Consider the following 27,226-nt stretch of genomic DNA (forward strand, 5'->3'; position numbering starts at 1 on the left):
GCTGGACCCCCAGGTAATTTAAGGCATTTGGGGGGGGTTCGGGAGGGTGGGGGATTTAATTTAAAGGGTCGGGGGTGGGTTTTAGGGGGTTTTAGTGTGCCGGTTCATGATTTTAACGATTTTCACGATACTTTAAACACCCAAACGGCAACAATACGATTCCCACCCCCTCCCAGCCGAAATCGATCGTTAAGACGATCGAGGACACGATTCACATCTCTAATGAATACAGTACCAAGAGCTAAAGAGCAGATCTTCACTAGCACCCCATGCAGTTATTGTAATGATGCATTTAAAGCATGAATACAGCACCAAGAGCTGAAGAGCAGATCTTCACTAGCACCCCATCCAGTTATTGTAATTATGCATTTAAAGCATGAATACAGCACCAAGAGCTGAAGAGCAGATCTTCACTAGCGCCCCATGCACTTATTGTAATGATGCATTTAAAGCATGAATACAGTACCAAGAGCTGAAGAGCAGATCTTCACTAGTGCCCCATTTGGACTTCACATTGATGCATATAAAGCTTAAAATTAGCATGGAAAGCTGATGAGTGGACAAAGGAAATACAAAGATGAAATTAGAAAGCATGAAATGAATACAATGTTTGATATCATTCTGTCATATGATTCTAAGATTCTTTAAGTGTATTCATGAATATTTCAATGCCCAATGGAAAGATTAGAACAATTCTCAATCTTATGCACATAATCAGCTTTGAAAATTGCCCAGGAGGAGGAGGATTTTCATACGTAAAAGTACACATAAAGGAAATTTTGTGCATGCTATCTTTTGTATTATAAAAAGCATTCCAGGGGCAGAAAAATCATTTATAAGCATACTTTCAATTTTGAAAAGTAAACGTAAAAGTACACATAGGTATTAAAATTCCTCCTGAGCAAGCATAAATGTGCATGCATATGCTGTGCTGGGTTCTGCACAATACACCCATTAAGTTTCGAAGCAGACTCGTATACCTAGACATTTTTAAAATTTGGGCAGAGGTCTATGGATAATTTCTGTATAGTTCTAGGAAGGCTGCCAAGAAGTTTCAGTTCAAAGGTTTTGCTTGGCTATCCTTTGAACTGAATCAGGCAAAAACTGAGGTCTGAATTCCCACTCCCCCCATCCACTGGCAATATTGTAGGCAAATCGTACAAAAAGAGGTGGTGCATTCACATGGACTCCTTGTGTGTAAGTGAGCATCAGCTGCACAGAGGCTGCAAAACTGAACAAGGGGACCTGCAGTATCAGGAAGCACCAGAAGCAAGTTCCCCATGCTGTGTACAATTCAACAGGATAAAGCACTCCCTCCTCAATAGCAACAGGATTGGCAGGTTTAAGAGAGCAAATAGCTTTGTACAAGGTGATGCTATCTGGTTGATTGAAATATAAAATGAAGTGTACTTAAGTGAATTGAATATTTGCCTTTTAAGTTAGGCATCCTCTTTAATGACATTTAAATTCACAAATCTGGAATGTCTCTCCCTTTAAATGTTTTAACCTTTTTTTATGTAATCATAATCCCAATATTCATTTTAGGAGATTGAAATGATTGCATGATCCATGAGCTGCTTTACTTTCCTTCCCTTCTATAATTTTAAGTTGCTGATGTGTGCTCGCATTGCGCTGTTTGCTGGGTCAGGTGTGAGACATATTGTAGCCTCTCTAATCCTAACCCAATTCTCATGATTATTGGAGCGATAGAATCAACTTGCCATCTACCCCAGGACATTAGTTAAAAAAAATCCTAAAGCATATTTTAAAACATTTTCACTGGTTTAGATCAAAAGGAGACATTCGTAGCCATACCTGCTTATGAAGTAGTCAAGAAATGAACTAGTTCCTATAGATCATCTTTGCATCACTTTTACAATAACAGTGGATATCATATCAAGATCATTCACCCTAAGTGCTTCGGAATATAATATCGGATTCATATTGTAGAACATTTGAACATGTTACAATCTAAAGTAAAGAAAGATCTGATCCTATATCTTACCTTCTTGGTCAAAGATTCCTGCATCTCTGGAATGAAGAGCCTACTGACTCAGGACTGATTGCATTCCTTTATATATCATTTGGGATGTGATCCCTGGACACACAGACATTGCTTTTTCTTTTGCTACAATTAAAATTAATAATGTTTACCTTATTCCATCCATGAAATAGTTTGATAAAAGTTCTGTGTGCTTTTTTAATGATATTGCATAAGAAATATTGACTTTTTTTTCTACTAAAATAAACCAAGCCTGGTGTATCTTCTGGAAATAAAATTTGTAATCTATGCAAAACTCAAAGAATGAGAGACAAAGAGAGGGATGAGTTCATGATTTGGTCATTCTTTCTCTCATTGTGAGATCTTTAAGCATTATGGGTTTTCTACATTATGAACTGCTGCATGTATCTCACAATGCCTGACAAACTCATCGTGAGATTTTATTTATTTATTTATTTATTTAAGGTTTTTTTATACCGGCATTCATGAACTCGTTCACATCATGTCGGTTTACAGAAAACAGGGGTGCAGATAATACAACCAAAAAACATAAATAACGTGATGAAGAGAAGCAGTTACAATTAACAAGGGCTAATGAACTGGGAATGTAAGAAATAGAAAGAGATAGAGGAGAATAATTATGTACAAAAGTTCAATATAAATATGGTGTCTCATATGTACAGTCTCTGAGTAGAGAGTTTGTTTATGGTGCATATTAGGTAGAGTTCGAGAAGGCTTGCCTGAAAAGCCATGTCTTGAGTCTTTTCCTAAAGGTTAGGAGACATGGTTCGTTTCTGAGTTCTGGAGGGATGGAGTTCCATAACTGTGGGCCTGCGGTGGAAAGGGCTCGGTCTCTTAAGGTGCTGTGATTAGTGGTTTTCGTGGGTGGAACAATGAGGCATCCTCTGTAGGCTTCCCTGGTCGGTCTTGTGGATTTGTGGAAGCGGGGAGGAATTTGTAGATCGATTGTGGTATGTTGGTGAATGATTTTGTATATCAAGGTGATGGATTTATAAATGACTCTGAAATGAATTGGTAACCAGTGGAGGTCTTGTAGCACTGGGGAGATATGGTCTCTTTTCTTAGTGTTTGTCAGTAGACGGGCTGCTGCGTTTTGGACCATTTGGAGCGGTTTTGTGTATGAGGAGGGGAGGCCAAGTAAAGTGGAGCAGCAGTAGTCCAATTTTGAGAAAATGAGGGCTTGGAGGATGGTTCTGAAGTCTTTGGCATGGAAGAGTGGTCTTATCCTTTTAAAACTTGCAGTTTATAGAAACAGTCTTTGGTGGTTTTATTGATGTGGGCTTTGAAGTTTAGTTTATTGTCGATTAGCACACCTAGATCTCTTACATGAGTGGTTTGTAGGTTGTTTGGCAGAGAGGTTGTGAGATTGTTATCAGGAGTTATGAGTAATACTTCAGTTTTGGCGGAGTTTAGTACCAGATTGAGGCTGTTGAGGAGGTTTTTGATTTCTAGGTGACAGGATTCCCAGTATTCAAGGGTTTTTGAGTATGATTCTTTGATGGGGATCAGGATCTGGATGTCATCTGCATAGAGAAAGTGTATTAACTTGAGGTTGATGAGGAGTTGACATAGTGGTAGGAGGTAAATATTAAAGAGTGTAGGGGATAAAGAGGAACCTTGTGGGACTCCGATGGTCGAGTCGTGGCGTGATGATTCTTTATTCTGGATTTTTACCTTGTAGCCTCTGTTGGTTAGGAACGATTTGAACCAGGAGAGCGCTAAACCAGAGATTCCTATCGCAGCTAGCAGTTTGATGAGGATAGCGTGATTTACGGTATCGAAAGCTGCTGAGAGGTCCAAAAGGATCAATAGAAAGGATTGACCTTTGTCTGTACCTAAGATGAGTAGGTCTGTTAGGGAGGTAAGTAGGGATTCTGTGCCCCTATTTTTGCGGAATCCATGCTGTGAGGCGGATAGAATTTTGTTGTCTTCGATGAAGTCCGATAGTTGAGCGTTCACAAGCCTTTCCATAATCTTAGCTATGATAGGGAGATTAGCTATTGGACGGTAGTTGTTGGGGTCTTTTAGGTCCAGGTTGGGTTTTTTTAAAAGAGGTTTGAGTGAGGCTTGTTTGAGGTCTTCTGGGAAGGAACCTTGGGATAGCGAGCAGTTGATGATGTCTGCTAATGTTTTGGATATGGTGTCTGGTATTGAGAGGAGAAGTTTTGAGGGAATATGGTCCGCTGGGTGCGAAGATGGTTTCATTCTTTTAAGGATGGTTTGGATTTCGGAAGACGAAGTGGGTTCAAACATTTCAAGATGAATGTTTTTGATGTGAGGCATTAGGGCTGGAGTTAGAGGGATGATATTGGAGGGAAGTTGAGTAAGAAGATTTGTGATTTTGTTTTGAAAGAAGATGGCGAGTTCATCTGCTTTAGCTTGAGCTTGGTTACTAGGGCATTCTGGTGAGGGTACTTGGGTTAGGGAGGAAACATAGGAGAATAGAGCTTTTGCATCAAAGACTAAGTTGTGGATTTTGGAGGCAAAAAAGTCTCTTTTTGATTTGGAGGTGCTGGCCTTGTATTGTTGTAGCGAGCGTTTGTAGGCTGAGAGTGTGCTAGCAGTAGGACTTTTCCGCCAGTTGGATTCCATTTGTCTTAATTTTTGTTTTAGCCTTCTAAGATTGTCGGTGAACCATGGTTGTTTTTTGGAGGCGTCTGGGTGGGATTTTTTTGTTGTTAGAGGGCAGAGCTTATTGGCTATGGATTCTGTGATGGAGTTCCATGATCGTAAGGCCGTATTGGGATCGGTGAGAACAATAGCGGGAAGGTGTTTGGTCAGCTGATTGGTGAGGTCGTCGGGGTGACAAGGTTTCCTGTAATTAAAGGAGGGAGTAGGTGGATGAGGAGCAGTAGATTTTTCCAATGCGAATGAGGTAGAAATCAGGGAGTGATCCGACCAGGGTATCTTCTTATTTTTTGGTGGGGAAGACGATTTTATGCCTTTGTTGATAAAGATCAGGTCCAACGTATGTCCTGCTTTATGTGTCGGGTTATTGACTATTTGGGTAAAGCCCATCGCTGAGAATGCTAGAAGGAGAGTTTGGCAGCTAGTTGAGAGAGCTGAGTTATCCATGTGGAGATTGAAATCTCCTAGTATTATTGCTGGGGCGTCCAGGTTTAGGAAGGTTGTGGTTATTTCGATGATGGGTGAGACGTCGGCTTCTAAGAGTCCTGGGGGGGCATAGATGAGAAGTATTTGAAGTTGGTGTGATGTGAAGAATCCAATTTCAAGTTTGGTATCGGAGTGGATCGGATGTTGTGAGAATTTGAGGTCTTTTTTAGTTGCAAGTAGGATTCCTCCTCCCCTCTTTTTCAGTCTAGGCAGGGAGAAGATGTCATAGGTTAGCGTCGGTAGTTGGTTTAATATTGCAGTATCTGAGGGTTTCAACCATGTTTCAGTTATTGCGCAAATATCTGGTTTATCGTCAGTGAGGTAGTCGTTGAGGATTAGTGATTTTTTGGTTATAGATTGCGCATTGAATAGCGATAGGGTGAATAGGGAGAGGCCTAGTAGTTGGGTTATCGGAGCTATTAGGATTGGTGTGAGTGTTTTAAGGTTGCGAAGGTTTGCTTGTCTGGTTGGATTTCTTTTCTGTGAGAAATAGTGAGGTGTGATTGGGATTGCAAATGTTGGATGCATTTTAGAGGCTAGGTCCATTTTAATTGTGGGTGTTGTTATAGAAGATGCTGTGTTTGTTTGAGTGGAGTTGTTGAGTGGAGTGGCTGCTGGGTGGATGCTGGAGTCCTGGCGTGGCTGCTGGGTGGATGCTGGAGTCCTGGCGTGGATGCTGGGTGAGTGCTGGGTTCCTGGGTGGTTGTTGGAGTGTGTAGTCGTTTGTGAAGTTTGATTGTCTTTGTTTAGCGTTGTTCAGAGGCTGCTGGAGTCCTGCAGAGTTGTCAGTGTGTTTCACCGGTACTGCTGTTTGCCTCTGTATATGTCGTCCTGAATTGTTGTTTGAGAGGGAGAGCGTTTGAGCGTTAGATGGCTGACCTTGAATGTGTAGACGGACCTGGTTCTGATATGTTTGGAAATCTTGGTGGATTTTAGCAGGTGTTCAGCCGGCTTCAGTTAGTGGACGAGGATTCAGGGGCTCTCAGGGGCTGCCCGAAGGGGCGCTCAAAGGGGCAGGCCCCTTTGTCGCGCTCCTTCGGCGCGTGACGCTAGGCGCGTGACGCTTGACCAGGTTAGATTTTTATAGATGACTCTTTTTTGTGTCGCTCAAAAGTGATGTCATCAATATGGGTCTTAGCATCCAGCACAGAGATTTAAAAGCGGAGTCGTTAGAAGCAGGGCAGTCTTCCAGCTGGGGGAGGGGTCAACAGCCACGAGGTGGAGGAGGAGGAGAGGGTCCAATGGAGGGCTGGGTGCAGGAAACAGCTCAATCCAAGCCCTGGATCCTGGCTTGCAGAGCAGAGAAAAGAAAGGCAAGTACCTGTACGGAGATTTAAAAGCACATTCGTTAGAAGCAGGGCAGTCTTCCAGCTGGGGGAGGGGTCAACAGCCACGAGGTGGAGGAGGAGGAGAGGGTCCAATGGAGGGCTGGGTGCAGGAAACAGCTCAATCCAAGCCCTGGATCCTGGCTTGCAGAGCAGAGAAAGAAAGGCAAGTACCTGTACGGAGATTTAAAAGCACATTCGTTAGAAGCAGGGCAGTCTTCCAGCTGGGGGAGGGGTCAACAGCCACGAGGTGGAGGAGGAGGAGAGGGTCCAATGGAGGGCTGGGTGCAGGAAACAGCTCAATCCAGATAGAGAATTAACTAAACTTACACTTTGGTGGGTTCAGTGAGTGGAAATTTGCTAACACACCAGGATGTTTTATAGGTAGGGAATGGGGACGAGAGGGGAGCATGGACTTTGGGGATTTTTTTGTGAAGAAAGAAAGGTGATTTGTGGGGCAGAGGTGCTTAGTTATACATTGCCTTTATGAGTTTATTGCTGATCTGAGTCAGCTATATGAAGCGTAACATTGATGATGTCAGAACCCATGTGAAAAGCATATATTCTCATTACAATTTCTAGTGGAAACATTGTATTTAAAATGTAGAGCTAGATGTGGTCCATGGCATAGAAAATTAATATGGAAAACAGCAAAATTGCATCAAGAGCTGCACACACAAACCAAAATTTTCCACTGAAATATTCAAACAGCCATGTACTATTCCATCTGTTGCCTCTCTTAATCTACCTGAAAGGCCCTTAAAACCTTGTTAAGTGTGTTGCAGCTGGAGAGGATAGTGGACCCTTGGGCCGACCTACCAAGGAAACCAGGGTAGGCCGGGAGGCGGAGCTGTCAAGGCAAGCCTTCACCCGGAGCCAGGGACCCCCCCGGGAGGAGCCTGTAGGGGCCCGGGCCCTTGGGGCTTAGGTGCTGTTATAGAATGTCCAGAAGACTGAGGCAAAGAGAAGGCCGGAACCAGGACAGGCAGAGTGAAATAAGAGTTCGAGATACCCGGGTAGGGTTGAGAGCCAGTTGCGCTGAGCAGAAGGTTGGGTGAAGACAGGGCAGGCCAGAGGCTGGTGTGGAGTCAGAAGCAAACCGGAGTCAGAGGCAGGCAGCGGGCTGAAGCGGAGTCAGAGGCAAACCGGAGTCAGAGGCAGGCAGCAGGCTGAAGCGGAGTCAGAGGCAAACCGGAGTCAGGAGCAGGCAGCGGGCTGAAGCGGAGTCAGAGGCAAACCGGAGTCAGAGGCAGGCAGTGGGCTGAACCGGAGTCACAGTCAGGCAGCAGGCTGAAGCGGAGTCAGAGGTAAACCGGAGTCAGAGGCAGGCAGCGGGCTGAAGTGGAGTCAAAGGCAGGCAGCGGGCTAAAGCGGAGTCAGAGGCAAACCGGAGTCAGAGGCAGGCAGCGAGCTGAGGCGGAGTCAGAGGCAAACCGGAGTCAGAGGCAGGCAGCGGGCTGAAGCGGAGTCAGAGGCAAACCGGAGTCAGAGGCAGGCAGCGGGCTGAAGCGGAGTCAAAGGCAAACCGGAGTCAGAGGCAGGTAACAGGAGATCAACAGGAACGCAACTGGAAGCAACTATGAAGTTGGGAACCTCGTTGCAAGGCGTTTAGGGAACGTCTGAGCGCTGGTTATATCGGGAGATGGGCGTGACGTCAGCCGCGAGGGCGAGACCGGGCTTCCGGGAGCTGGGCGCACAAGACGGACATCCTCACGCGCGCGAGAGACCGGAGAGGAGTAGACCCGTAATGGCGGCCTCCACGTGGAGAGGGAGAGGCCACCGGAGCCCGGACCAGGCGGAATCCGGCAACTACTGGAGCGGAGGTAGGCAGGACTGAGCCCTATCAGGAGAGGGGCGGTCGGGGCCGCAACAAAGTGCTGGATCAAAGACTTTATACAGAAATTCCATTTTATCTAATGGGAGTCCTTGATTTCATCATCTATAGCAGAATCACCTGGCATGCTCATAAAAATGAAAATAAAAACATATATTTACTAATTAGATGTTAGAGACAACTTTATAGGTATAATTTCTGATATTAGATACACTACAGAGATAGTGAAGACAAGAATGGTAATGGAATTCAAAAGGACGTGGGATAAACACCGATGATCCCTAATGGCTAAAGGATGGAAATAAAGAAAAGGGGTAACTCATGTTACTTAGAGGTTACCTGCAGTTACTACCATTAGCAGAAGGCATGGAGGGTTACCTGTATGGAACGGCAGTAACTACCCTTAAGGTTTAAGGTTTATTTGGTTTTTTATACCGTCACATTAGTGGGAACCTTAACAATGGTTTACAATCATTAACAGAGGGCAAGGGGGGGAATAACCTGCGTGGAGTGGCAGTTACTACCTATGAAATAAATCTTGCTGGGCAAACTGGAGGGACCACTCAGGTTTTTTTCTGGTGACATTTACTATGTTACTATCTGGGTCATTCTTCAAAAAGCATTAGGGCTCTAACATGTGTCAAATGGGGTCTAAGACAAGATTCATGCGTGATAAATAGCACAACACAAGCTAGCAAGCAAATTTAAATTTTAGTATGCAAGTGGGAGTAGTTAATGCAAATTAAGGTGTCCTACCATATTCCATGATAGATTAATGCACACTATTGTGGGAATTGTTGGAAATAACTATAGTTTTTGGGTTTTTTTGTGACACAAGGGAAAACAAGATTTTATCACATATCCACTGGAATTATCGCCGATCATGACTATTATTTTATGTGATAAAATGAGGCCTTCTATCAGACATACCTACAATGCCCTTCTGGGTTAATAAAAATACCTTTTCTTACCTGGCTTGTTGTTGCAGAAGTGTACCCTTAGCCCGAGGTGGGGTTGATGCAAAGTGCAAGAAGGAGCCTTGCAGGCCAGTATGACAAGATGTAGTCGAGTCAGGCCACAAGTAGGACAGGGGATGAGGCAGTCGTCAAAGGCAGGCAGATTTCAATCAAAGATGAAATACAGGTGGTTGTCAGTGGCAGATGGAGGTAAAGCAGTGTCAGGTCCAGTCCAAGGTCAGCTAGAAGATCGATCTGAGGAGGAGGATGAAGAAGAGGAAGATGAGGGATCACAGGTACACGGAGAGACACTGAACACTGATGAGGGAAGTCTGACCACAGTCAAGGAGATCCAAAGGCAAGCCAAACTGCAGGAAACAAGAACGGAAGACACTGACACAGGAACACCACAGTGGAGACAGGAACCAAGAAGTGGGATCAGGAAAAGGAGTCAGGAACACTGGCAAAGTACTTCTCCAGGAGGAGTCGACATATTGCCGAGGCACTGGAGAGGCATCTGGAGCAGCTTTTTATATGTGTCAGCCAGTGATGTCATTAGAGGATGCCACCTGGCTGTTCCCACCACTGGCCCTTTAAATGTGGGGGAATCAGTCACATACACACCTAGGGAAGCAGGAGGGGAGGCTTCCTGGAAGGAAGTCCTGGGCCTAATGATTCAGTGGCATCCTGCCTCACTGAAGAGAGACTACAACCCATTTGGCTGGGGCCAATCACGGATACTTTTGAGTTTTTCCAAATCCATGGTGAAGTCTTTACTGGAAACAATGCACCCTAGGAAGGGAAGGCTCAAATATCGGTATATCGGTATATCGGTATATTAAAAGTTCATAAATAAAAATAAATAAATAAACTTCTCCAGTTTGGTGTATAGCTTGTTGCCACAGATGTTCTGAAGTACTCAGTGGACATCATGGCAATGAGAGATAAGATCCTTGGAAAAAATGCAGATGTCAAAGAGGTAGACCACAACACAGGTGTACAGAAGGACTCTAAAGTTCTCATTCATCATCTTTTGGAACACTGCAAGGGTATTGCATAATCCAAACGGCATCACAAAGTACTCATAATGCTTAACCTTGGTGTTGAATGCTGTCTTAGTGTCTTCCATTCTTCATTGGCATGGATGTGGACCAGATTGTAAGAACCTCAGAGTTCCAATTTGGTAATAATTCTCATGCTTGTAAGCATTAGCAATTGAACAATTCTAAGATTAAGGGCAATGGATATTGGTCATTTTTAGTAACTGCATTAAGGCCCCTATAATTGATGCAGTGTCCCATCCTTTTTGGAGACGAAAAAGAATCCTGCACTGGCTGAAGACATAGCGGGATGGATGAACCCCTTGTCAAGATTTTCATGGATGGTTAGTTGGGATTTAAGGGTTGGGATAACAGGGTAAAATGTAGGCTAGTTAACTATGGGGGTCAGGAAGACCTATACTTTAACTTTAAATTGGAGAGGTGGAGATTTGAATAGCATTCTTTTAAGATTAGAACAAAAATGTATTTATGATTTTAAAACGCTAATTCCATGTGGCTTGAATAATGAAATTGATTACACAGTGTACCTGCTAAACTTTGTAATCAATCCCTGCTAAACATTGCACATTGTTACAGTGATTATAGTTTTTTTTGTTACAGTTATATTAATATGATTATGAGCTATGGTTTAGTGCAAATATAGTGTCAACACCTACATCTGAAGTACAAGTATTGGTTTATTTTTTAATTTCATGTACTGTATTAAAAATCACATACATGAAATCTATGTGCCGGATTTTAAGTGGTACGCCCAATTTTATAACATGTGCGCACAGCCACACGCATGTGATAAAATCTGGGGTCGGCACGTGCAAGGGGGTGCACACTAGTGCACCTTGCGCGCGCTGAGCCCTAGGGGAGCCCCAATGGCTTTCCCAATTCCCTCTTCCCCCCTACTTTCCCCTCCCTTTCCCTACCTAACCCGCCCCCCAGCCCTACCTAACCCCTCCTCACCTTTGTTTTACAAGTTGCGCCTGCCTCTGGGCAGGCATAGGTTGTGCTCGCTGGCCGAATGCCGGGACGCAATCCCCCAGCCTAGCGGCCCTACAAAGGCCTCTGGCCACGCCTCATCCCCGCCCCGGACCACCCCCACCCGTTTTTTCAAGCCCCGGGGGGCTTGTGCGCATTGCTGGACCTATGCAAAATAGGCTCAGTGCGCGTAACCCTTTTGCATGCATAAATTCAGCTGGATTTACGCACATAGGGCTTTTAAAATCTGCCCCTATGTATACAATTTTTAAGGTTTTATTGGTATTCAATAATAATTTTTTAAGGTCTTAAATTTTTAAGGTCTTAATTGAATTTATTTTTAAGCTAAGTATAATATATATTGTTTATGTTGTTTTAAACCATTGTGATTAATAATAGAATAACAGTATATAAACTAATAAATAAATAAAAAAATACATACATTTAATTGAGTCCCCTGCCCCAGGCTACAAAAACACTCCCATCATAGTCCCATATGATGAATGTGAAGTATGATAAGCAAATAGAGAAGGTTTTGCTTTTCCCCTTTGTAGAATGGATTTTCAGGATGATGGAGATGATAAACACATTGGATACAAGAGTTAGAAAAAATGGGGTGAAGGTTGTAAACACCAATTCTATAAAAGTCATATCATCAATGATTAGATGTCAATGTATGGAAGTTTCAGCAGTGATGAAGTTTCACAATAGAAGTTATCATATTCATTGGTGTCACAGAAAGAAAATTATGAAATAAAAATACTAGGGGCGTGCATTCGTTTCCAATGTATTGGTAATCCGCAACGTATAGGGCCATATTCGTTGTATTCGTGGGGAAGTGAAACGTGTTGCGATTTCCCATGAATACAATGAATCTTCGCCGAATTATTCGGCCGTCTAAAGGAGCAAATTTAAACAAACCCCCCACCATCCTGACCCCCCCCAAGTCTTACCAAAACTCCCTGGTGGTCCAGCGGGGGGTCCGGGAGCCATCTCCTGCACTCACACCCTCAGCTGCCGGTATTCAATTTGGCGCCAATAGCCTTTGACTTTACTATGTCACAGGAGCTACTGGTGCCATTTGTCATCCCCGTCACATGGTAGGAGCAATGGATGGCCGGCGCCATCTTGTGCTCCTACCATGTGACAGGGGCTGACCAATGGGGACCCTCCTGACCCCCACAAGATTTGCCAAAAGATGGTGCCAGGCATCCATTGCTCCTACCATGTGACAGGGGTCGACCAATGGCACCGGTAGCCCCTGTGACATAGTAAGGTCAAAGGCTATCAGTGCCATTTTGAATACAGGCAGCCGACGGTGTGAGTGCAGAGATGGCTCCAGGACCCCCCGCTGGACAACCATGGAGTTTTGGTAAGTCTTGGGGGGGGGGTCAGGAGGGTGGGGGGTTGTAGTTAATTCAATTTTAGCCAGGAAACAAATAATAATTAATGCATGAACGTATCGGGGGCCCCCCTTGCCGAATGCAACGTATGTGCCCCCTGACAAATACGAATCCCGAATGGAACGTATGGCATCCCTCTGCACATCCCTAAAATATACTATGATGTAATATCTCTATTAAACCTGTTATGCATTAGGTTGCTGCAAAATAAATAAAGACTCTTGAATTCATTATGATGCTATAATGCAGAGGTTTGCCTATTGTAACTTATTGATCATAACCATTGCAATCAGAAGGGTAAATTCTATACCTGCAATTATCATGAACCAGTACATCTGTAGACTGAATCCACTGAAAGAAATATTGCTGTTGTTAAAAAGGAGGAGTGCCAGCAGTTTGGCAATAATGATGATCAGAAAGCAGATGGACAAATTATCTAGGATAGACAAGCTGACCATGAAAAAATACATAGGGTGGTGCAGATGTCGATCAACACGCACTATGCAGATAATGAGTACCCTAGCATCACCATTAGGTAGAGGAATGAGAAGAGAGTAAAGAGAAGAAGCTGCAGCTCTGGAAATTCTGAGAATCAAAAAATCATGAATTCTGTCACACCACAGTAATTTCCTGTTTTCATTTGTTCAAGCTTCATGGAATGCTAAAGAGAGGAAGAAGAGACAGGATATGGTAAAAATGAACCTAAATTAAGAAATACTATATAGGGATGTGCATTCATTTTAATCAAATTTGCAAAATACAACAAATAATGGCCAATTTGTTTCAGTCAGGGGGCCCCAAAACAAATTGAGAAGTCACCCCCTACTGAATTAAACACATTTTATTTGCTTAATTCAGTTAAAACTTCAGCCTAAATCTGAGTGTGATGCCAGTGCCTTGGCCTAAGCCCCAAGCTGGAGTCTTATCTAGTGGGCCGAGGCCCAAAATAAGGACCATGGCCTAGCCTAAAGAGTGACGCTGAGGTCTCGGCATAGTCCCAGATTGATGCTGGGGCCTTGGCTAAGACCTGAAGCAAGGGTGAGGACCCCCCTCAAAAAATTATTTACCTGATCTATTAGGTATCCAAAGCCGCAGCTAAGTTGGGTCCAAACGCTTGTGCCTTGGCCCAGGCCCAAACATGATGCTGGGACTAGGCCCAGAGGAAGCATCCTGAAGCCTGGGCTTCAGCCTAGACTACAGCGCAGGCCCAAGCCCAATGCTGGGGTCTGATCCAGAAGCCGGGTTCTGACATATAGGTCTGAGCCCAGGCAAGGTCTAATACTGGGTCCCACTATGGAGGCTGTGTCCCAATGCCTGAACCTCACCCAAGCCAAGGACTGAGACCGGTGTCTGACCACTGGGCCTTGGCCTAGGCCAGAGTCCAGACCCAGGCCCAATGCTGGGGCCTAGTCAGGAAGCTGAGTCCTAATGCCTTGACACCAGCTTAGGACAGAGCCTTGGCCCGGGTCTGACACTGGGGTGCGGTCTGGAGGCTGGGTCCAATGCCTGGGCCTTGGGTCAGACCCTGGCTCAACACAACCTCCCAAAAATGAAATGAAAAATGAAATATTTTTACACTAATTTAAAAGAAAAATATCACAAAGTTGTTACCCTATGTTAAAAGCCTTTCCCCCGGTGTTGCTGTCCTGTGCTTCCCCCTCATCCCGGGTCAGCCCTCCCTGCGTGGTCGGCGTCGGCCCATTGGGGCCAAGGGAGGTGGACTCGCGATAGACCACCCACGTGGTCACTGGGGAGGCCCGTCTTTCCAAATAAAAGCAGCGCTGAAAAAAAAAAAAGAAAAAGGAACAGACAGAGCTTCCTTTTAATATCTAGAAGGAAGCCGCTAAGCCTGGTAAGCCCGCCCTCTGAACCCCTGACGTCACCATCAGCGATTCCGAGCCCTTTAAAGGGCCGAGACGGCTCCAGGCATCGCGTGCCTAAGGAGCGCGACAAAGGGGCAAGCCCCTTTGTGCGCCCCTTCGTGCGCAGCAGAACCTTGAATTGGCAGCCACTCTCTACTCTCCATTTTGAAAATCCTACACACACCTAACACAGGTCCTCCCTAGTATTTATCCAGCCACCTTTAACATTCAACCAGGATCCTCAGCATTCATCTAGCCATCTCAGCATTCATCCAGTCACCCTCAGTATTCAACCAGGTTCCTCAGCATTCATCCAGTCACCTTTAGTATTCAACCAGGTTCCTCAGCATTCATCCAGTCACCTTCAGTATTCATGTGCACACATGTGCACCCGCATGCCAATTTGAAAACTACAATCTTTTAGGCCAGTGGTCCCCAAACCTGTCCTGGAGGGCCACCAGCCAGTCGGGTTTTTGGGATATCCTCAATGAATATGCATGAGAGAAAATTTGAATGCACTGCCTCCATAACGTAAATTTTCTCTCATGCATATTCATTGGGGATATCCCAAAAACCCGACTGGCTGGTGGCCCTCCAGGACAGGTTTGGGGACCACTGTTTTAGGCCAATGCAATAAAATGTGCTTAGCCTAGCACATAGCTAAATGAGTGATTGGACATGTGTTTTGGACGTGCTAGGCTAGCACACAATGCAATAAGGAAATTAATGCATCCAAAATGAGCATCCAAACAAATGCATGGCTAATAGTGCTCATCACATGTAAGTGCTATGTAGATGAAGCTATTAGCTATTCCCAATGATGCAAAAAAATTGACATACACACAATGTGTACTTTTAATACAGCAAATTTAGCATCAGCCCCGGAGCTGGCGTTGTCTTGCCATGCATCAAGGGCTGAAATATAAAGACAAAAAAAACCAATATTGTAATTTCTCCTACTTAGTATTGTCATGATACTAAGTAGGAGGAAGATCTATTCCTCACCGTGATTAAGAATTATGCATAGATTGAAAAGTGAAAATCAAAAACTCTCCACGTTTAAAAAATGTTTCCTGATCTCATCATTACTTGTTAAAAAGTGCAACACCAAAGATCCAAAAACAAATGCCCTGCTGTTAGATAATGTTCAACTGTACGACTTTTTAATTGACTTGTTTTCAAGCAGTTGCAGTATTCAATAAATTAGGTCTTCACTGGACGCGGCGGAATAAAATGGACGCTCACATTGAGCATCCGTTTCCCTAACTCGCACACAGCCTCATCTCTTGTGTGCCCTGATGGAGGGCTAGGGTCACACAATTTCCCCTAAAGCATCCTTTTCACCGTGATAGCTCATTAGATTATTACATCGGGCGCTCAGGAGAGGTGGTTGTGCACACACTTGGAAAACAAGCGCTCAATATGAGCACTCATTTTACCGAGCAGTTTTATTGCATCTGCCCATAGCTTATAGTCCCACTAAGATCTGGGGCTCAGGAAATGCCCAATGTCTACAGTAATCCCGAAATCAATCATCGTTATATAATCACTTGCCTAATGAAATGAACTTTCCTTGCCAGCAACTTTCTTAGATATTTTTTTTAACTCAAATTAATTGGCAAGAATAATACTGGAGTATTTTAACCCTGTGAGTATTATCATAGAACACTGTGAGGCAGCAAAGTTACTTAAAGGCAGCTTTCTATTTGACATGCCAGAAAATCTTTCTAGATTACTGAACACCGAAAAACAGTGACTGTGACAGTAAAACATACATGCGGGTGCCCATTTACAAGCGTATATGGGTACGAGCCAACATCCTCAGGAATTTTAAATGATCTATGCAAGTGCACAAATACTATTAAAAATACACCTAGCACGTGCATTGAGCATACATTAATCACATACCTTCCTTAGGGATGCACATTCAATTTTTGACGATAGGGAATTTTCATATGAAATTCCCTAAATCGTCATGGATTGGCAACACTGAAAACCGATTCCATTTTCCCTGTATTTTCGGGGAAAAACATTTTTAGGGTTAGCCCACACTAACGGGAGTTAGTGCACACTAATTCCTGTTAGCAAGCGCTACCTCCCATCAGTGCGCACTCACAAAAAAACCGTTAGTTTTTCCTACTTTTTGATAGATTTTGTTAGTGCGCGCTAACAAGAGTTAGCGCGCACTAAGCCGAAAACCGATTTTTCACGAAAAAAAAATGCCAATCCACGGGAATACGAGATTTTCCCATGGCCACATGAACCTGAAAGTGGAAACAATCGGGCACCCGATGCACATCTCTAATCTTCCTTAGACATTTCTTGGCTTTAACACGAAAGCTAAGCAACTTTTTAAATATGCACACATGAAGGAAATAGTTTGACCAATTAATTCACCAGTTTGCCCAGTCTATCTCTAGATTATTCAGATCCCTGGGCTTCTTCAGCTGCACTCCACCCAGTTTACCCAGACTCAGTCGTTTTCTTCAGACTTACACCTCATTGAGAGTAGAAATATATATGCGTGGGTAATAGCCTGACGTGTGGGTGTTGGATTTAAAATCTATGGGTCGGATTTTAAAACCCCTGCGCGCGTAAATCCAGCCGGATTTACGAGCGTAGGGCCCTCCCGCGCTGGCGCGCCTATTTTGCATAGGCCGCCAGCACGCACAGAGCCCCGAGACGCGTGTAAGTCCCGGGGCTTTCTGAAAGGGGCGTGTCAAGGGCGTGGCCGCGTGACGCGGTGTTTCAGGGTGGGACGCGGCGGGACCGGGGGCGGGACCGGGGGCGAGTGCCGGCCCGGGGGCATGGTCGAGGCCTCCGGACCAGCCCCCGGGCCGGCTGCTTTTATTTGGAAAGACGGGCCTCCCCAGTGACCACGTGGGTGGTCTATCGCGAGTCCACCTCCCTTGGCCCCGATGGCCCGACCCCGACCGCGCAGGGAGGGCTGACCCGGGATGAGGGGGAAGCACAGGACAGGAACGCCGGGGGAAAGGCTTTTAACATAGGGTAAAAAGTTTGTGATATTTTTCTTTTAAATTAGTGTAAAAATATTTCATTTTTCATTTCATTTTTGGGAGGTTGTGATGAGCCCCCGGGTCGGATGACGGCGCGCCTCACAGGCGTAAATCAAGGAACAAAGGTAAGGGGGGGTTTATATAGGGACGGGGGGGTGGGTTAGGTAGGGGAAGGGAGAGGAAGGTGAGGGGAGGGCGAAAGAAAGTTCCCTCCGAGGCCGCTCCGATTTCGGAGCGACCTCGGAGGTAACAGAGACAGGCTGCATGGCTCGGCGTGCGCCGGCTGCCCAAAATCAGCAGCCTTGCGCGCGCCGATCCAGGATTTTATAAGATACGCGCGGCTAAGCGCGTATCTTATAAAATCCAGCGTACTTTTGTTTGCGCCTGGTGCGCGAACAAAAGTACGCGATTGCGCTTTTTAAAAAAAATCTACCTGTATATTAAGAACATAAGAACATGCCATACTGGGTCAGACCAAGGGTCCATCAATCCCAGCATCCTGTTTCTAACAGTGGCCAATGCAGGCCATAAGAACCTGGCAAGTATCCAAAAACTAAATCTATTCCATGTTACTGTTGCTAGTAATAGCAGTGGCTATTTTCTAAGTCAACTTAATTAATAGCAGGTAATGGACATCTCCTCCAATAACTTATCCGATCCTTTTTTAAACACAGCTACACTAACTGCACTAACCACATCCTCTGGCAACAAATTCCAGAATTTAATTGTGCGTTAAGTGAAAAATAACTTTCTCCGATTAGTTTTAAATGTGCCACATGCTAATTTCATGGAGTGCCCCCTAGTCCTTTTATTTAACACTAGCAGCCGCCACTCTGACCCACTTGTCCATCGACTATCTCTTGTACCTTAAATGTACCTTATATCACAATTATTCATTTATATGTATCATATGGACCACTCAGAAACTGATGTTATTTATTTAACTATTTATTTAACACTTTTATATACCGACATTAAGTTGCAAACATCATACCAGTTTACACCCGAACTGGCTGTTAGAAAGTACATAAAACAGGAACAGGGGAGGCAGTGTACAAGGAAGTGTGGAAAGAGTCAGAGAATGAGCAGAAGGTATAGTGCAAAATAACATTGAAGTGCAATAACTAACAAGCAATAACTAACAAGCAGTAGTGACGAACCATGTACAAGAGCTGGCAATGAAATTATGCAGGATCAGATCAGGGGGTAGCATAGGTGAGAAAAGGTCAGTCACTAGTCAGGGTAGGCCTACTTAAAGAGCCAGATCTTTAGTTTCTTTTTAAATTTGGTGGAACAGGGCTCCAGTCGAAGAAAGGTGGGAAGAGAGTTCCAATGCTTGGGACCAGCAATGGAGAATAAGGTAGAATGTTGCTAGAATAAGGCCGCAGTAATATGTGTCCATCACTGCCTGCCAGAGGGACCAAGCAAGGCAGCGTTACTCCATGACCCCCCACCTTGTCAACGAGCAAGGGGGGGGGGGCCCATCTGTTGGCACCTTCCACGCTGCCACCTTTTGTGCTTCCCCCAGCGCTAATCGGCTACCCAGCCATCCTGTGATGCTGCCAGCACCACTTGCCATATGCCCAAACCGGCCTGGGTCACCGCCTCTCCCTGCAAGCTGCGACAATGTCCCCAAACATTACATAATGCTTTTAACTGTAATTTACTAACATAGTTTTAATAACCACAGTCTACATAAACCTGTTGAACAAAGGTGTGCATGTTAATATTATCATCTTAACAGCATAAACTTCTCCTTGATTTCAATTAACTTCAAATTACAGCATGGGGGGGTGGGTTTCCATTGGGAGGGATCCAAAAGGAATCACCTCCCAGCTGTAGCGGCCCTTTAAATGACCTGTGACATCATCAGGGCACACTGGAGTTGCTCACCTTCGCATCATAGCCCTGGGCGCGGCTATGACATGAGTATATTCTTTTTTCCCACTCACAGGGAGCAGGGGAAGGGGGAGCGCCTGCACTCGCATGGGAGTGCGCACTGGTGCTCCCCCTCCTCTGTCACCATCCATTGCATGGGAGTGGGCGTCACCACTGTTATTAGTGGACTCTGGCTATTGTCAGGCCCACCTATATCTGAAACAGTAAATAAATGATTCACATTTACCCATTCTAGACCTCTCATGATTTTAAACACCTCTATCATATCCTCCCTCAGCCGTCTCTTCTCCAAGCTGAAAAGTCCTAACCTCTTTAGTATTTACTCATAGGGAGCTGTTCCAATCCCTTTATCATTTTGGTTGCCTTTCTCTGTACCTTCTACATCACAACTATATCTTTTTTGAGATGCGGAGACCATAATTGTACCCTGTATTCAAGGTGTGGTCTCACCATGGTGCGATACAGAGTCATTATGTCATTTTCCATTTTATTCATCACTAGCGGAATCCCCATGCTGCACTATGGAGGAGAAGTTGATAGAAACATGTGAGTTTATTTCACGCAAGTTGAAATGTAATTGTTTTGAGTGAGTGAGGGCTTTGGAGTTTAGATATTTAAAATGAACATGTTATCATTATAGAGTGGGGTTAGTGTTAATAAAAAATGTGAAATGAATATGTGGCATGAATGTACTGTGAGTTGTCTGTCACAACCTAATGATTTCTTTGTATACAATGTTTGCTGTGTGATCCCCTATCTGCAATATGATGAGGCTATCAGCTGAGCCGACTCTATATATATATCGTTTTAACATATGATATACTATTGCATGATTGGCATGTAATATCCTGCATTACGGACTACTATTCATATCCCATTCCGACTGGGTATGTGAGTACTCAACATTGGACTACTATTCATATCCTATGCTATCTCATTCCAACTGGGTATGTGAGTACTCAACATTGTTTTTGGTGACCCCGACGTGACTCTGGCGGGGTGTTGCATTTGATGGCATTATGAAATGAACCATCAAATGTAGGAAAGTAAGAAGCAGTTAGTTTTTCCAACAACATGATAGGGAATGACAGAGATAAGTTTCAGCCTTGTCGGTACTCAAAGTGTATGAGAATTAGTGATGAGTGAGTGAGTGATTGAGTCAATGAGGGCTTTGGCATTTATAGATATAGATTCCCTTTCTAATAATTCCCAACATTCTGTTTGCTTTTTTGACTGCCACAGCACACTGAACTGACAATTTCAATGTGTTATGCACTATGATGCCTAGATCTCTTTCTTGGGTGGCAGCTCCTAATATGGAACCTAACATTGTATAACTATAGCATGGGTTATTTTTCCCTATATGCATCAACTTATATTTATCCACATTTCATCTGCCATTTGGATACCCAATTTTCCAGTCTCCCAAGGTCTTCCTGTAATTTATCACAGTCTGCTTGTGATTTAACTACTCTGAATAATTTTGTATCATCTGCAAATTTGATTACCTCACTTGACATATTTCTTTCCAGATCATTTCTAAATATTAGGGATGTGCAGAGGGACGCCATACGTTGCATTTGTGATTCAGATTTGTCGGGGAGCAAATGCGTTGCATTCGGCCGTATGGCATCCTGATGCGTTAATATGGCGATTTCTATTCGTGTCCCAGCTAAAATTAAAATTAACTACAACCCACCACCCTCCTGACCCCCCCAAGACTTACCAAAACTCCCTGGTGGTCCAGCGGGGAGTCCAGAAGCCATCCCCTGCACTCTTACAACCTCGGTGCTGGTTTCATCATGGTGCCGATAGCCTGTGTCACAGGGGCTACCGGTGCCATTGGTCAGCCCCTGTCACATGGTCACAGGTGCCATCTTGTGCTCCTACCATGTGACAGGGGCTGACCAATGGACCGGTAGCCCCTGTGACATAGTATGGGCAAAGGCTATTGGCGCCATTTTGAGTACTGGCATCGGATGGCCGGAGTGCAGGAGGTCGCTCCGGGATCCCAAGGGACTTTTGGCCAGCTTGGGAGGGCCTCCTGACCCCCACAAGACTTGCCAAAAGTCCAGCGGGGATCTGGGAGCGACCTCCTGCACGCCGGCCGGCCGATGCCAGTACTCAAAATGGCGCCGATCACCTTTGCCCTCACTATATCACAGGTACTGATGGTTGGCCCCTGTGACATAGTGAGGGCAAAGGCGATCTGCTGCCAGTATTCAAAATGGCGCTGGTCCAGCTGACTCCTTCACAGTCTTTCTGCTTTGAATATATTTTTTAAAGTTTTTACTGTGAGTTTTTGCCTCTACGGCCAACTTATTTTCAAATTTTCGCTTAGCCTATCTTATAAACGTCTTACATTTAACTTTCCAACGCTTATTCATTATCCTATTTTCTTCTGTTGGATCCTTCTTCCAATTTTTGAATGAAGAACTTTTGGCTAAAATATCTTCTTTCACCTCCCCTGTTAACCATCCTGGTAATCGTTTTGCCTTCTTTCCACCTTTTTAAATGTGTGGAATACATCTGGACTGTGCTTCTATGATGGTATTCCCTCCTGGGCAGTAGGCCTTGGAGACACATCCTCAGTGTGAAAGGACAATGCACCACCTGGAGAGCAAGATTTTGCTACAGGATCCTTTCCTGCTGTATCAGGTTGATGCTCTGCCAGTCTGAAGTTGAACTTGGCTACTATGTCCCTGAAGGTCTCATCTATAATCCTCTCTGTCTGCCTCAGCTCCTCCAGGTCTGCCACTCTAGCCTCCAGAGATCGGACTCATTCTCTGAGAGGCAGGAGCTTTTTGCATCGCATGCACATGTACAATTTCTCACCAGCAGGTAAAGAATCATACATGTGACACTCGATACAAAAGACTGGGACGCCCCCTTCTTGCTGCTGGACTGCTGCCTTCATCTCAGATTTCTTCAGCTCCTAGTTAAGTTTTAGGTTGCTATGGGAGTAGGAATGTGTCTAATTAATGTCCTTTATATATATTAGTGAATTCATTATATGTCCGGTTGTGGCCTACAGGGGAATGATCAAACTCTCAATAAGGCTGGGTTTTTTTTGTTTTCTTTTGTATTAAAGTGGCACCTGCCTAAAAATTAATGGATGAGCTACATGTGTTTACATGTTGGCCATGCCCCAGAATGCCCTGATATGCCCTAACTCTACCTCTTTTTTCCTACACATTCGATTGCTTGTGCGTGCACATATACGCATCTATTTGGCTCATTTTAAAACATGAGTTGCTCGTCCTCCGCCCAGATACTCATGTAGTTGGGCTTTTTAATGCGAGCAATTTTTTTTTTTTAAATCACCCTAATATATTTCTTGGGTCACCACAAAATAATGCTTTTTTTTTTCAATACTGTCTTCTATTTGAGCTTTTTCTAGGACAGACATATACAGTACCAACATTAGCAAACCCTGCAGAGTTACTGGAATCCATTGGTTGAACAGGCATCTTACAAAAGTGTTTAGTGGCTCACAAATGTTGGCTTCCTGCTTAAGGCTTTTCTCAGGGCCACTTTTAACTCTTTGCTCCTCAAACTGTAGATCAGGGGGTTCAGCAGTGGGACAGTGGCTATGTACAGTGCAGTAGGCAGCTTGTTTGATTTAGTAGAGTCCCTGGAAGTGGGCTGCAAGTAAACTCCTAACATTGTCCCATATGACAGAAAGATGACTGTTAGGTGAGAGGAGCAGGTAGAGAAGGCCTTGCTTTTACCCTCTGTGGAATGGATTCTCAGGATGCTGGAGATGATAAACACATAGGATATTAGTGTTAAGAGAAATGGGGTGAAGCCTGCAATTACCACTTCAACAACATTTATAGTTTCAATGGCAGAGGTGTCTGTGCAGGAAAGTTTCAGCAGTGCTGTGATATCACAGAAAAAGTGATTGATTACATTGGAGTCACAGAAAGAAAACTGGGTTATAATGACAGAATGAGGTAATGACTCCATTGATCCTGCAAGCCATGAGACAGCTGCCAGAAGAGCACAGACCCTCTTATTCATGATAATGGAGTAACGCAGGGGATTACATATTGCAACATAGCGATCATAGGCCATGGCAGTGAGAAGCTGAAATTCTGTAGCTACACACATCATATAGCAGTACCACTGAAGAATGCATCCACTGAAAGATATGCTACTGCTATTTGTCAGACAGATGGTCAGCAGTTTTGGTAGAATGTTGGTCAAATAGCAGATATCTATACTGGATAAGTTGACCAGGAAGAAATACATGGGGGTGTGCAGGTGTCGATCGGCACATACAATGCAGATAACGAGGAGGTTCCCCAGCATGGCCATCAGGTAGAGCAATAAGAAGAGAGAGAAGAGAGGGAGCTGCAGCTCTGGGAATTCTGAGAATCCTAGGAGCAGGAACTCTGTCACGCTGGTGTGGTTTTCCATTTCCTTGTATTCATGTTCCATGGGCTGCCAAATAGAGGATGAAGATGATTCACTTTTATGTGATCCTCCTCAACTTTTGGATTTAAACAAAGAAGAATCATCATGGAGGAAAATTAACAAAAATTAAACAAAATATTCCCATATATGCAGAAGTAATACATCAGAACAAGTGAGACAGAGCCTTGTTGGTGTGGCAGATATTACCCTTTGCAAACAGACTTCAAAATGTGAAACAACTCCATCATTGCTCGCTGCTTTATTGGCAGGGAGAAAAGAGGAAATGAATTCAGACAACCAACAAAGGCCTAGATTTACCTATGTTGCAGGGGTCCCTGACTCACGCACTAACGGGAGGCCGGGGGGGGGGGGGGGGGGGCGGGCCTGCCGGCTTTCGCACCTTATAGCACCATCATAAAAGGTGGTGCTATTTGGGCGCGAAATGGGCAGCGAAAAGAGCTCTTACCTTTTCGCTGTCCACGATGTCCTCGCTGCATCCTCCCCGACTCCTCCTCTTCCGGGACAGACGCCCCGCCCCTTTTTAGCTATCGCACGTGAAAAGGGACTTTTTTCGTGTGCGCTAGCTTTAGTAAATAACCCCCAAATACATGGGCTGTAGGGTCTGAGAAAACACATGAGCATAGGGGTAACTTGCTTGATGCTGAGGTTACTGCACTTCTGATGCAACCTCAACATTGCACATTGCTCTCTGATTCAACAGCAATGGGGAGGGAAATTGGTCTCAAACAGTAACCAACAAGAGCCCTGACCTTGGCAGTCTGAGAAACTGATAACTGTGGGATCTTGCTGAGCAGACTGGATGGGCCGTGGGGTCCTTTCATGCCATCACTTTCATTGTTTCTATTATTCCATTGCATCCAGCAAGATGGCATGAGGCACTTGGCCTTCTCTGATTTCTAGTTTTCTCTTGTAATCCAGAATCCATTTTATTTATTTTCTGCCCTGGCTGTTCTAGCTTCTCTTCAACACCACCATGACCTTTTCAACCTACTGAAGATCACAGAGACTTTATGGGGGTGCAGGTCTTTTTGATTTTATTTCATTTGGGACATGGGAATTGGGGGGCTGATTCATTTCATTTTGGGGCTTATTTTTTAAGAGACAATGGGAAAGTGAAAAAGCCTCCCACCCACCCACATCCAGGCTTAGCAGGAGTGAGTTCTGAATGAGGATTGCTCTGTTCAGTGACAGCGCAGAGAATAAAGGAAGGCTTAGCAGGAGTGAGTTCTGAATGAGGATTGCTCTGTTCAGTGACAGCGCAGAGAATAAAGGAAGGCTTAGCAGGAGTGAGTTCTGAATGAGGATTGCTCTGTTCAGTGACTGCAGAGAATAAAGGAAGGCTTAGCAGGAGTGAGTTCTGAATGAGGACTGCTCTGTTCAGTGACTGCAGAGAATAAAGGAAGCTTAGCAGGAGTGAGTTCCGAATGAGGATTGCTCTGTTCAGTGACAGCGCAGAGAATAAAGGGAGGCTTAGCAGGAGTGAGTTCTGAATGAGGATTGCTCTGTTCAGAGACAGCGCAGAGAATAAAGGAAGCTTAGCAGGAGTGAGTTCTGAATGAGGATTGCTCTGTTCAGTGACAGCGCAGAGAATAAAGGAAGGCTTAGCAGGAGTGAGTTCTGAATGAGGATTGCTCTGTTCAGTGACTGCAGAGAATAAAGGAAGGCTTAGCAGGAGTGAGTTCTGAATGAGGATTGCTCTGTTCAGTGACAGCGCAGAGAATAAAGGAAGCTTAGCAGGAATGAGTTCTGAATGAGGATTGCTCTGTTCAGTGACAGCGCAGAGAATAAAGGGAGGCTTAGCAGGAGTAAGTTCTGAATGAGGATTGCTCTGTTCAGTGACAGCGCAGAGAATAAAGGAAGGCTTAGCAGGAGTGAGTTCTGAATGAGGATTGCTCTGTTCAGTGACAGCGCAGAGAATAAAGGAAGCCTTAGCAGGAGTGAGTTCTGAATGAGGATTGCTCTGTTAAGTGACTGCAGAGAATAAAGGAAGGCTTAGCAGGAGTGAGTTCTGAATGAGGATTGCTCTGTTCAGTGACTGCAGAGAATAAAGGAAGGCTTAGCAGGAGTGAGTTCTGAATGAGGATTGCTCTGTTCAGTGACTGCAGAGAATAAAGGAAGGCTTAGCAGGAGTGAGTTCTGAATGAGGATTGCTCTGTTCAGTGACTGCAGAGAATAAAGGAAGGCTTAGCAGGAGTGAGTTCTGAATGAGGATTGCTCTGTTCAGTGACAGCGCAGAGAATAAAGGAAGGCTTAGCAGGAGTGAGTTCTGAATGAGGATTGCTCTGTTCAGTGACAGCACAGAGAATAAAGGAAGGCTTAGCAGGAGTGAGTTCTGAATGAGGATTGCTCTGTTCAGTGACTGCAGAGAATAAAGGAAGGCTTAGCAGGAGTGAGTTCTGAATGAGGATTGCTCTGTTCAGTGACAGCGCAGAGAATAAAGGAAGGCTTAGCAGGAGTGAGTTCTGAATGAGGATTGCTCTGTTCAGTGACAGCGCAGAGAATAAAGGAAGGCTTAGCAGGAGTGAGTTCTGAATGAGGATTGCTCTGTTCAGTGACAGCGCAGAGAATAAAGGAAGGCTTAGCAGGAGTGAGTTCTGAATGAGGATTGCTCTGTTCAGTGACTGCAGAGAATAAAGGAAGGCTTAGCAGGAGTGAGTTCTGGATGAGGATTGCTCTGTTCAGTAACAGCGCAGAGAATAAAGGAAGGCTTAGCAGGAGTGAGTTCTGAATGAGGATTGCTCTGTTCAGTGACTGCAGAGAATAAAGGAAGGCTTAGCAGGAGTGAGTTCTGAATGAGGATTGCTCTGTTCAGTGACTGCAGAGAATAAAGGAAGGCTTAGCAGGAGTGAGTTCTGAATGAGGATTGCTCTGTTCAGTGACAGCGCAGAGAATAAAGGAAGGCTTAGCAGGAGTGAGTTCTGAATGAGGATTGCTCTTTTCAGTGACTGCAGAGAATAAAGGAAGGCTTAGCAGGAGTGAGTTCTGAATAAGGATTGCTCTGTTCAGTGACTGCAGAGAATAAAGGAAGGCTTAGCAGCAGTGAGTTCTGAATGAGGATTGCTCTGTTCAGTGACAGCGCAGAGAATAAAGGAAGGCTTAGCAGCAGTGAGTTCTGAATGAGGATTGCTCTTTTCAGTGACTGCAGAGAATAAAGGAAGGCTTAGCAGGAGTGAGTTCTGAATAAGGATTGCTCTGTTCAGTGACAGCGCAGAGAATAAAGGAAGGCTTAGCAGGAGTGAGTTCTGAATGAGGATTGCTCTGTTCAGTGACAGCGCAGAGAATAAAGGAAGGCTTAGCAGGAGTGAGTTCTGAATGAGGACTGC

General features: G+C 44.6%; 1 protein-coding gene across 1 annotated transcript; it reads right to left on the reverse strand.

Moving 5' to 3' along the window:
- Positions 1-22,946: 22,946 nt before the first annotated feature.
- Positions 22,947-23,906, reverse strand: LOC115077686 (olfactory receptor 5V1-like). The gene has a single exon (XM_029579977.1). It carries the CDS (start codon positions 23,904-23,906, stop codon positions 22,947-22,949), a length of 960 nt encoding a protein of 319 aa, XP_029435837.1.
- Positions 23,907-27,226: the final 3,320 nt, after the last annotated feature.

Source organism: Rhinatrema bivittatum, chromosome 16 (genome assembly GCF_901001135.1).
Source record: "Rhinatrema bivittatum chromosome 16, aRhiBiv1.1, whole genome shotgun sequence".
NCBI classification, from domain to species: domain Eukaryota; kingdom Metazoa; phylum Chordata; class Amphibia; order Gymnophiona; family Rhinatrematidae; genus Rhinatrema; species Rhinatrema bivittatum.